The sequence below is a fragment of the Chrysemys picta genome, chromosome 1, assembly GCF_011386835.1.
Source record: "Chrysemys picta bellii isolate R12L10 chromosome 1, ASM1138683v2, whole genome shotgun sequence".
Taxonomy (NCBI): Eukaryota; Metazoa; Chordata; order Testudines; family Emydidae; genus Chrysemys; species Chrysemys picta.
Window position 1 is genome coordinate 232,923,709 of NC_088791.1, and position 12,424 is coordinate 232,936,132.

Here is a 12,424-nt window from a genome sequence, read left to right on the forward strand (position 1 = left end):
TAAGTGATCGTATATGCTTATGCCATTTTGAGGCCTGTCTAGCATCACAGTACTCTTGTGTACACAGTCTGCCATACAGGAGGCACGTTCCCTGCAGAACAAGAGGCTAGTCACAACTCTGCTAGTCCGTGCACAAAGTGATATGGTTCTAAAAGACCCAGCAGGGATGGCAGCCAGCCAAGGAAGAGTGTGGTGAGTTGTAAATGAAAATCTGCTCCCTGGAGAAGGATTCTGGTAGATTGAAAGAGGAACTTCTTTGTAATGGGTCTATGTAACTATGATGGAATAAAGAAAGACTCTTCCTAAAATGACTTATATAATAAGTATGTGGAATGCTGTTGAACTAACCACTTAAGCCGCTTTTAAAAATGCATTCTCATCTGCTTATGGTGTTTATGACCATCTGATAACCGTTTGCTTTTGTATTGTTTGTTTTCCTAATGTTTCTATAGGGTTGGAGTTGACCCAGATCAGGATCCCCCACCCAGCAATGACAGCTTTCAAGTCTTACAAGGAGTAAGTAATTAGATAACTTCCTTACTAGGCTGGTGAGCTAATATAAAATGAGATAATCCAAAAAAACATGAAGGGTATGTGACATTGGTGAATATTTTCAGGTCACAGAATACACCATCTTGATATGTGCTTCTAAATTTTGTAATTCAAATTTGGATCTTTTGTAAGAGCACCAGAAAATTCCCCAGATCTGAGTTTTTGCATGCTGTCTAATGGCTTGCTTTTTTATCTTTTCAGTAGGGATTCTTTAAATGTTCTAAACCATAACCAGTTCTTTTTAGGAGCAATGGATAGAGCAAAGTCCTCTTGGCTTCTGTTCAGTGACTGCTACCAAATACTGCACTTTTAACTGTGTAAAGTAGCTGCAGTCAGATTATCAAATTTAATCTTTGGTCTCATCTACATCAGTGTGCACTAGAGGGCAATGATTTCGAAGGTGCACCAATGTGTTGCATGCTGACAGCACAGGTAGACCCTGCCAGCACAAATTAAAAGTTCCCTTGTGCTCACCACTATGTTAATGCGCACCCTCACTATTTTACAGAGGGCACCAGCACAGTTTGACCTCACCCCTGTATTGCCGATCACCACTGCAAGACCAAGGGGGAAACAAAGCGCACAACATAAAACACTAATAGATTTCTACCCAGAAGATGCACAGGGCTCTAGTTTCTCAGTTCCATGAAATTCAGGGTACAGAACACACACATATCACTGACTGCATTTGGAGCGACGTTTCTGTTAGCTGTATCTCCTTGCTGTTAGCTTGCTGTTCCTCTTGTAAGCAAATGACGATTAAAAAGAACTTGTTCAGTTTTCTTTATCATCTGAATTGAGCTCCTTGTAGATATTGGGTCAAATCCATCCCTGGTATAACTTCACTGAAGTCAACAGCATGTTATATGTAATTTCTAAGACTGTGGGGATAAGGTAACACAAAGGATGAATTTGGCCTTTTGTGTCTGGAAGCTCTTAGAATAGGCGCAGTCCAGTGGCAGAAGTCTCTCTTTTTGCCTTTCCTAATCTCTGTATGCCCTACCCAGTCCCAAGGAAGACAGTGGAAGCAAGGTAAGACACAAGGTTAGATGACAGTGCAATGATGTAATGTTCTCAGCCAGTTCAGACTAGACTGAGCCGTATCTGAGGAACTGCTTGCAGCAGGAAAAATTAGAAAAAACAAGGTATAATATTCACATTGGCAATATTTGTGAAGAAATTAGAAGCTAGTCATTTGTTCTATATTCTGTCCCACTGAAATGTAAAGCATTTGTCTGAACTGTGTTTCTGCTTAATTGTGTGTATTGTATCCTTAACAAAAGCCATTAGTTATAGTTTCCGTGGGATTTCTCCCCCTATTTTACAGGCCCAAGATCAGGAGCAGGTCGCAATTACAGCAGAATAGAGTTATCATTTGGGAGGGACCAGAGAGCTGTTTGTTGAGAATTCTGGCTTTCTGTGGTGATGCTACCCCTTTTCTAGGTTGGAAGCACATGGAGGTGGTAGAATGGCTTCAGCATTATTTCTCCAATGATTTGAAGATTTGTTTCATGGGCGTTCTCACTTCATTGGTTTCTCTGACCTAGCTTTGGCAGCTTCTAGCCAAAAGAAAAAGTGGTTACAAAAGTAAAAACAAATGCAGCTGAACACCATCTGGTTGATCACTTGTGCTGCTGCTATTACATTAAAAGGCTGATATATAATGCCAGGAACTCTTCTTAGTGCAAGGGTTGATGTGGATTAGACAGAAAATTGGGGGGGCTGTGCCCTCCGCCACAAGGCCCCATCCCCTGCTCCTCAGTTAAGTGCCAGCCAGTGCTAAGCCCTCCTCCCCTGAGGCCCCGCCCCATGGCCACGTTGGAGGCCAGAAGCTGGAGCCGGGCAGTGCGGATGCGCTGGCTAGTGCCATGGTGCGTGTGGCCGTAACGCTTCGCCATCTCCTGCTGCTGCTCAGAGCCCCAGGGCTGTGTATTCTCCACAGCTCCTTTTCGCCCTTTGATGCTCTCAGCCTGTAAGAGCCACCCAGGCTGGGGGGACCTGGCTCTTGGGCCGGGAGAGCCCTCGGGGAGGGCAGCGACTGCAGAGGGGTGGGGCCCAGTAGCCCAGTCCGGAGTGGGTCAATCTAGGCTGCTCTGGGGAGCTCTGGACCCTCCACCTGCCCTTGGTGGTGCGCCCCGGATCCCTGGCCCCCTCCTGGGCTTACTTCTCCGCTGCTGCTGGCAATGGCTCTGCCTCCAGAGCTGGGTGGCTGGAGAGCAGTGGCTGCTGGCCAGGCATCCAGTTCTGAAGGCAGCAGAGAAGTATCTGTGTATCTGTATCCTTTGCGCTGGGAGGGGTGGCTATGTGGGGGGAGCTAAAGTAAGTTTTGGGGTGGAAAGCAAGCCCCCTCACCCCCCTCGGCACCGCCCCTGTTTAATGCTTTAATACTTCTGAGACTTAGTCTGATCTGGCACTTACCAAATCCTTCACAACCTCACCCAAATATAATGTATCAAGCTTACATGGATTCACTGATGAGCCTACTTCTTCTAATGCTGATTGACAAAGCATAATTTTATCTCTGAAATTCATCAGGTGTGCTAAAGCCTCTTGTTCTGACCATGAAACAAGAAGCTTAAGGCAAAGATATCAAATAAACCCAGAGTAAAGGAAGCCAAAGTTGAGATGAATAGGAACAAATCTGGAAATGTTCCAGTCCATTTTATTCAGTAAAAACTTTCAAACCATAGGGTCTAATGTTTAAGAGTATTTATCCAGGACGGCTTAGCTCTCTGATGCAACATCCGGTTTCCAGCTTTAGATTTTTACCCAATGCTACTACTGCATCAGCTGAGTCACAAGAGGTAAAGTGACTTTTCCCCGAGGTACACAGTCAGTCATCGGTGATTTAACTAGTCTTAGGAGAAGGAATGTTTTTTATCATTCAAGTAATTAAGGATGAATTTCACTCCAGTGCAGAGGGACCCATGACATGAAGCATACATCTTCTGCACTGAACCAAGGGGAATGGCCCTTCACTGACCTGAGCAGGGTGGGGCATTTTCTCAGCACACCAGTCTTCCTAACTCTTTTTTAAATTATTCCCCCGCCCCTGTAAAATCCCATGTAAATGTGGTGTTACTCATTTCAGTGGGGATTACATTTATGTCTATAGTTTCAGTGGAATTTTTGGGTGGAAGTGTATGTTTGTGTTTCCAGAAATAACAGAGTGCATTTTGTCCTTTCATTCTCAGGATGGTCCAGATTCTGAAAGAGGAAACCGGACAAAGCAGGAAAGTGCTTGGCTCTTCAGGTTATGGTATAGCTTTGATCACAAGTATCCTTTTAACAAGCAGTGCTTAGCTTCAAGATATGGAAGCTAATGTAATGTTCAATTTCTTTGCCATTTATTACTCTCTGGATTTATGGATTTGAAGATGGGGTTTTATAAAGGTCATTCAGCAGAGGGCATTATAGATTTGGGGCACAGGGCAGAAATTTGAACTTGCAGTTAATTTCCTTCATTATGGCATGTGGTATTTCACCCTTGTGTGGGGAGAGAAGAGCTTTACTGAGAAAAGGAATTCTGCATCAAAAGCAATGATCGGGAAACGGATCAAATGTGATCAGTTTCCATTTTGCAAAACAATTCTCATTTTTGCTAATGCCCAGAGAACTAGCAGTCTAGTTCTTCCTGAACCTCTGTTCTCCAGCTCAGTTACTTTGCTTTGAATAGCCATACTGCTTCATTAGGATGGAGCCCTTATGGGATACCCTGTACATGATATGAGATGTCTAGGACTCAGAAGTTCAGTCTGACTCATCCACCCTCCAAAAAAGTCCCTGGCTACAAATGTTAGCACAATTGGTGTGTGGACGCAAGATAGGTTAGGCTTGAGCCCAGGTTTACATTGATGTGTAGACATAACCTAAGGGAGCACATACACTGATTTGTTGAAATACTTGTAAATGTTTGTAATCCTTAAGAGACAACTTTTCAAGTGGTTGGAGCCTCTGTCAAAGTATCAGTAGGTCAATTTTTAGGCCAAACTGCTGTGATAGTACTGCTACTTAGCATTCTTTTGTGAGACTCACTGTGAAGAGAGCTGGGAAATAATTCAGAGTATGTGGTAGTGATTAACTGCCTTTGAAGAAGGAAGCAGAGCTGACTAAACTACCCCTCCCCCTCCTCAAGGATCTGCCTTTGTAAACTAGGGTTGGCTGGCAGTTTTATTTCCTCTTGTCTGACCCTGGCACAAGCACAGTCCCCAGCAGGTGCAGGAGAGGCAAAAGCATTAATTTAAAGCAGCTTTGTTCGCTCTATTACAGTTGAATTTTGAATGCAAGAGATTGGCTTCTAATGCACTTGTTTTCTCAATAGCGACTAGTGGGTTGGGGAAAGATCTTTGCAGGCTTTGTGCTGATGAAACATTGGAATCCAGAAATAGAATTTCTTATTGCTATTGGCTTTTTTTAGTTTCACAAAGAGCACGGTTAAAATGTGCCCTTCAGCACCGATGACTGAGTAGGGCGCAATTGGTTTCTGGTTGGTACAGTTCAGTACAAATGTTATCTGCTTGTTGGTGTTGGTTAATACACTGGGCTCATTTAGAAGCCTGTCACCTCTGAATCCCAAGTTTAAAGTAGTTGCAGGATAGCTCTCTCAACAAATGAAATTTGTTCAATTGTTTCACAAGTAAAAAGGAGATTCTTCTTCTTTGAGTGATGGTCCCTATTGTATTCCACTGAGGGGTTACACATAGGCGTCCTCCAAATTTGCGGCTGTGGAAATCGTGTCATGGACCATGAAATATGGTCTTCCCTGGTCCCCCACCACCCAGCTCTGAAGGGAGAGTGGCAGCTGCTGGCCAGGAGCCCAGCTCTGCCCCCCAGCAGCTATAGAGAAGTAAGGGTGCCAATAACATGCTGGGCAGCAGCCACCACTCTCCCACCACCCCAACTTCAGGTGCAGCCAGCGCAGAAGTGAGGGTGGCAATACCACGACCCCCTAATAGGCTTGTGACCCGCTTTTGGGTCTGGGCGTCTAGTTTGAGAAATGCTGTGGAGAAATCACACCTTTTTGCATGGGTTGGTTACAGCATAAATAGCAAATTTCATGGTTGGGTAACACCTCCACAAAACTTGCTATTTATTCCATGACCAACCCGTGCAAATCGTGAGATTTCTCTGTGATTTAAGTAGACCCCTAGTCTGCTTAAAAAGAACTAGTGTCTGTTGGTCCATGCATGCAGTCTGGCTCCATCTCATGGTTTTGTCCCAGGCGATAAAGGGCGGAGAAGACCAACCGTGCCCTCAGTTCCTTCTCACCACTGCATGGTCTGAATCAGAGCCTCTGTTGTTCTCTCGTCCCTTGTGATGTGTTTTCTAAAACACAGATAAGACTGTTTTTATTCTTGAATATAGTTAGTGGTTTTGTAGTTGTTTTTAGGATTTAAGGATGCCATTTTACTGGCCTTCCAATTTTCTCCCCCAGCTCCCACGCCTGGGTACTGCATTATGCTGAAGATGGCAAGGTTCAAGGTTTGTGCTTCCTGCCCTCGCTTGTTCTCGGTCAGCGATGAGCACCAGCGCTGCCTTTATTGCTTAGTTCTTAGTGCCATACTAAACCAAGCCACTCTAGAAATTGTTTCATTGCAGATTGTGGGAGAAGGTGTCTGTCCTTCCTGAGCCCCTCTGCCTAGCCTGCCAACACAGAAAACCAAAGCTTTTCCAGATGTGCACGCTTTTCTCCTCTGTCCGTTCCAGATATGGATCCAGCTATTGTTTCATGAATGATTGTGAAGAGAGTAGTCCAGTCCTCTGCTGAAGTATGTGGGAGGGGAAAAAATTCCAAAAGGATCATGGGGAAACTCACTAAAGGGAAAAGTTTTTTTCCACTTTGGTGTGTTTTAATTTTTTTAAGCAAAAATCCCAAAAACCCGATTTTTCTGTTAATGTAATCAGTTTACACAGAGTACTTGAACTGGCTATACATCAATGACTGGATTATTTATATTACATCATCTTGTTTTTACAGTGGTTTTCAAGCACACATCTGTTTTCCTTAATTGTTTTTAAAAGTTATTTAAAGCCCATTCTCACCCATAGTGGCCCTCCGCTAACTACAACCCTTCCAAGTTGCTGTGGTCTGCTGGCCCGCTGTTTGACTACTCCACAGGTTTATGATGTAAGTATGATGGCAAAATATTAACTTTGTTTTTCTGCCTTCCACTAAAAAGTTTCCTTTACAGGACAAATTACATAACTTGAAAGATGTTGCAAGTGCTGCTTCATGCTAAGTTATGGTAGCAAAAGGTTTGAGACCCAATCCATAGGGCAATATCGTTTGCTGGTATAAATCAGAGTCACTCCAATGACTTCACTGACTTAAACCAGCTGAGAATCTAGCCTATGATGTTTTCAAGTCATACACAAATAGTATTTACGTTTTATGATATTAGGAGGCCATGAAGCCCTGTCAACAATCTATCTATGTTCAGTCCCGTAAAAGTATCCCTTCTGGTTTTAAATATAAAATGATTAAGACAAGACCAAGATTTCTGTTCATTATTTTGGGGGTTGCATTTTAGCGTCTCTTAGGAGAGCCAAATGATCCACCTTCAGCAGGCAATATGCAGAACTTGGTAAAACACTTTATTAAGGTTCTGTTTATAAATAATTCATTAATTGTTAATAATTTTTATAGATTGATAGACCAACAGGTCAGTATGCTGCTTTCATAACTTTTAAAATAACCAGCCCCTTCTACTGATGCTCTTGCAGCAATCTAACTCGTACTCCTCAAGTTGAATTTGCTTAGAACATCTGTTAACGCTTTATAAATGGAACCTTAATATTAAATGTGACTGAATTCAAACTTGCAAGTTCTCTGGTGTTTAAATGTGGGTGTCGTGCTACGTACTCTTGACGCAGACTGTTAAGAACTCTCCTGTTTCTAGTAAAGATTTATAACCCTCCACCAGAAGTTTTGAAAAACTTTCTTCCACAGTCTCTGCACACGTTAGAAACTCATTTTTCATTTCAAAGTCAAACTTTAGACCTAAAAAAGTTTGTGAATTCCCATGACACTAATTGCTCTCTGTCAGTAGGCATTAAAAGTGGCATTGTTCCCATCATAGGCATGCCATTAGGAATCTTAAAATAGATTTTAGGCTGGAAGGCTTCCATCAAACCAATTAGCATACTGTCAGCAACCCTTTTATGATCTCAAAGCTTATTATAGTTCAGCTTCACCTTTTATCCATTAACTAAGGATTTAACTAGTTGAGTGTGCAGGTCTTGGATTTCATTTAGCTCTGAAGTCTGGCTTTATTTTCTACTCTTATTATTTTACATAATTTAAACTTCCAATTCAAATGGTAAGTAGCTAGTAGTACATTTGAATCAGCATAGTTTTTTGGTTTTCCTCTTGGGGCATTACCCTAATCAGCTGATGATTTACTGTTTGTATATCAAAAACTCTCATGAGGATGCGAGCAAAAAAAAAAAAAAAAGGCCACCGGAGCGCCACGCCCAGCTTGCCTCCGCTCCCCCTCTCTCTCCCCTCTCCCCCTCCCTCCAGCACTTGCGCCACCATACAGCTGATCAGCGCAAGCCTTGGAGGGACGGGGGGAATGCGGCGTGCTTGGGGAAGAGGCGGGGCCAGGGCGGGGATTTGGGGAGGGATCCAATGGGAGAAGGAGAGGGTGGAATCGGGGCAGGGGGGCGCGAGCCCCCTCCAGGCTCCGTTCCGCCTGTGAGCGGAGGCAAAATATCGGGACAATTCGCGTCCCGACCGAAGGTAGGTCGGGACACTGGACAAATAAGCAAATATCTGGACAGGACGTCTGGTCACCCTACTAGGTGACTATGGTTCTGCGACAGCCGTGTAAGCTCTCCAGCTTGTCATACACTTCAAATCAGAGGACGTTTTTGTCCCTTCCCTACCAGGTGCAGGGGATTCAGTTAAAACACAGTCCTGTCCGTTGTGGAATAAATATGCATGCCCGTAATGCATATGTTTTTGTGCTGGTGCCCTCAGTTTAGTACATTTAAATAGTATAGTTGAGAGGATTAAAGAATAAAATTAATGACTTATCTAAAAATGCATTACTAACACAGCCAAAAACTTAGTTCCAAAGGGAAGAAGTAAAGCTACTTACTAAAATGAGGTCTAGTTCTGAGATCTCCTGTAGGCCTTTGCCTGAGGATATCATGATCTGCAGGTTGTGGTGAGAAGACCGTGAGCACATTGCTTTTATCCTTCAACCTTTTTTGTCGTGCTCCTTCTCTGAAGTAATGGGCAGACAGTGCCAATGTTCCCTCTCATATTTTTACATCCATGTGTGGAATGAATTTTGTTATGCGCACCAGTATGGAGGCAATGTGTGGCAGGGGTGGGCCCAAGGGGTTCGGAGTGTGGGAGGGAGCTCAGGGCTGGGGCAGAGGGTGGGGGAGTGAGGGCTCAGGCTGGGTGGGTGGGCTGGGGATGAGGGGTTTGGGGTGCAGGCTGTCCTGGGGCTGAGGTGGGGAGAGAGAACTCCTCCCCCCCCCCCAGCCCCCTCTTGCCTCAGCAGCCCGGGGCCAGGGGGGAGGTGCCTCCCCCCCGGCCACAGCAACTCCGAGGTTGGGGCCGGGGGAGAGGCACCTCTCCCCGCCTGCATGGCCCTTGGTAGGTGCAGCTTAGAGGGAACTTAAGCAGCCTCCCCTTTCCACAGCTGGTTTTAAAATTATCTTGCTATTTTCACATTGTGGATGCTTCCCATTGTGCACTGGATGCGTTTTAATTAGATGAAAAGGGATCGAAAACCTTGGTGGCAGTCAAGCAACCCCATTTGTACGTGGAATGCAAATAATGGCTTCCAACTTTGATATTTACTGTCCTCCTTACCACTTGAATTCAAGTAGTTTGAATGTGAGGTGCTGAGGCAGCAAACCTTGGTATGTAGAGCGGGATATTTTTCAAAAGCAGTCAGCATTGGCTTACTTCTGCTCCCACTGAAGTTCTCCCATTGACTCCAGTGAAGGAGAGGCAAGCCAACACTGATTGCTTCTGGAAACCCCACCCAGAATCTTTAATCCTTACTTCCTCAAATGCTGGTTTACTAGCACAAATGGGAGTAATGGAACAAATTGTACTTTTAAAATAACTTTGTTATACCTCCCGTACTGAAGCTGATTATTTTAAAAATAAATAAATAACCCTGGTGTTTGCCTTTTAAGTCTTTACAGATATCTCTATAAAAGCTTATAATATTTGCTGTTACTTTAAACTGGCTTATCCTACCAAATCTTTTTTTTCTTCTGTTTGAAAACACAGCTGTGTGCTATTGTCTGCTCATCCTAATGAAGCTACATTTTATCAAAGGTTTTCTGTTAACAGCTTGCTTGATTGGGCACTCATACTTTTGATGTCAGGATGTATTAGGGACAGAACATTGCTGGCATAAAACCAGCAGAGGGAGCTAAATTACTTTTCAGGGTAGTGAAAACCTGGCAATAGGTTTTTACTACAGCTGGTCAAAAGTTTTCACATTTCAAAATTTGGAAAGTCTTTTTTCCTTGAAATTTCGACAAACAAGAATAAAATTGTGCAGAAATTCTCAGTTTCTCCCCCCACCCCCTGGTTTTTATACCAGACTTGCATGCATTTGTTCCATGATGGTGTACAGAATTTTGCTTGATTATGTAATAGAAATCTTGAAGACAGAATGCATTCCCCACCAAATTTAAGGTAGCACAGATTTTTGTGCTCCTGCTACTTGATATTGTTTGTTACAGTTGAAAACTTTGCATCAGAAGTGGTCATTTAAATTACACATACTGTCTGTGCTGGTAAAAAGTGGTGATAGTAGTTACAATTAAACTGCAACTATTGGTACAAAAAACATATAAACCGTGCCATGTACACGTCTTTTGCACTCCCAGTTCTTTTCTAATAGATAGCAGAGGAGATTGCCTGTGTAATTAGTGATCTTAAATAGGTTCTAATCTTTTAACCACTAGTAACCCCAGCACCCTTTCCCAGGAGTGTGATAGTCTTAAGAGCCAAGTTTTACTGTGACTTACTGCCTGTGAAATTCATCGAAGTGAATGCATTGCAGTGTATAGATCAGGGCAGAATTGTGTGGGGTGTGTGTGTGTGTAACTGACAAATTGAATGAGTTAACAGTGAAGTAAAATATATATTTCTTGAGTGAATTCAAACTGCTCCTTTCACAGAATGATAGGGGATTGTAGAGGCCAATTTAGAGTTATTCTTGGAAGAATTTCAAGTCCCCAGAGATCCACTTGGATACATTTCCCGTCTTTCTCAAAAGAATTCTTCATGTTGCCTGGGATCCTTCTGAAACACAGTAGGTTCATTCACACATCCTTTCTGCTTGGGAATATGCAATCACAGATTTACATATTACACATAATTGTTAGAGTACATGTTCTGTGAAAACAAGTTTCATCATTTGTGAAGCAACTTTCATAGAAGCCTGGATTGTTCAGAAAAAAACATTAAATAAATAGCCTGTTGGTTGCAAATGCTAATCAAAGAGTTGGGATAAATACAATAGTCTCTTGGGTTATGGAAGGCCATGCTTCTTAAATATGTGTCGAAAACTCATTTATTTGCCCTAAAATTGATCGCATTTATAAGTTCATAAGTATGGTCTTATGGCAAAATCATAGGATGGTAGCCAAGAGCAAAGCAAGAGTTGCCAAGCAGGATCAGACCACATGGTTCACCTAGTCCGTCTCCGAAGAGGCCGACACCGGATGCTTCAGGGGAAGATGCAAGAAGCTTTATAGTAGAAAATTTGTGAAATGATGTATTGTTTTTGTCACAGTCCTCATTTATCGGTCAATATAAGCATTTATATACCTTCTGAAAATCTGTTTTTATCTATTCATTCTAATTGGATGTTCTTATTCATACAAACATCAAGGTCTTCTATATTAGACTCTGATACTTTAGTCTTAAATCTTCTGTCTTGCAGCATCGTTGATTTTACCCTCTTGTAGTATACATAAGGCTACGTTTTAGTCACGGGTATTTTTAGTAAAAATCATGGACAAGTCACGGGCACAGTAAACAAAAATTCACGGCCCATGACCTGTCCATGACTTTTACTAAAAATACTAGTGAATAAAACTTGGGGGGGCTGCCTGGGGGCCACACGGGTGCTGGGGGAGGGCAGCCTGGGTGCTGGGGAGGGGGCGGCAGATGGCCCGGGACCCCTGCTGGTGCTGGGGGGGGGGTGTTGGCGGGGCCAGCAAGCTCCCTACCACGCGCTGCACCTCCTGCCCCCCTAGCAGCAGAATTTGTGTGGGAGAGGGCAGGGGGTTGGGGCACAGGGTGGGGTGAGGCAGGCTCTGGCCAGCACTTACCTGGGGGGCTCCCCAGAAGCTGCAACATCCCCTTAACTCAGGTCCTAGGCGGAGGCACGGCCAGGGAGCTCTGCATGCTGCCTCCGCCTGCAGGCCCCATCCCCACAGCTCCCATTGGTCACGGTTCCCAGCCAATGGGAGCTGTGAAGCCAACACTCTGGGTGGAGGCAGTGCCCATAGCGGCCTGGCCACGCCTCCACCTAGCAGCTGAGCAAGGGGGATGTTGCTGCTTCTGGAGAGGCCCCAGGTAAGTGCCATCCAGAGCCCGCCTCACCCCATCTCATGCCCCAACTCCTTGTCCCCTCCCACACCCAAATTCTGCTGCTGGGGGAGGAAGGGGGGGGTATGGTGGCCCAAGACTGCCCCAGCAGTGGCCGGTGCACTTGGCGCAGGGGCTGCCTGAGTTGCCCCATAGCCAGCTGTATTGGCCGCTGCAGAAGTCATGGAGTCACGGAATCCATGACAATCTTGCAGCCTTAATTATACAACATGGTAAATAGGAGTGTCTTGCTTACCTTGCCTAAATAATTAATTAATCACATCCTTCTCTAGT

At 44.1% G+C, this 12,424-nt stretch overlaps 1 protein-coding gene across 2 annotated transcripts in view; it reads left to right on the forward strand.

The window, feature by feature from the left end:
- Positions 1-12,424, forward strand: part of SLC9A7 (solute carrier family 9 member A7) — a 103,767-nt gene that overhangs the window by 86,509 nt on the left and 4,834 nt on the right. For both annotated transcript variants that reach the window (XM_065580817.1, XM_065580818.1), the window contains 3 exons: positions 453-516; positions 3,747-3,829; positions 6,574-6,679. In XM_065580817.1, coding sequence (XP_065436889.1) covers positions 453-516; positions 3,747-3,829; positions 6,574-6,679 — 253 coding nt within the window. The remainder of the gene's footprint in view (positions 1-452; positions 517-3,746; positions 3,830-6,573; positions 6,680-12,424) is intronic.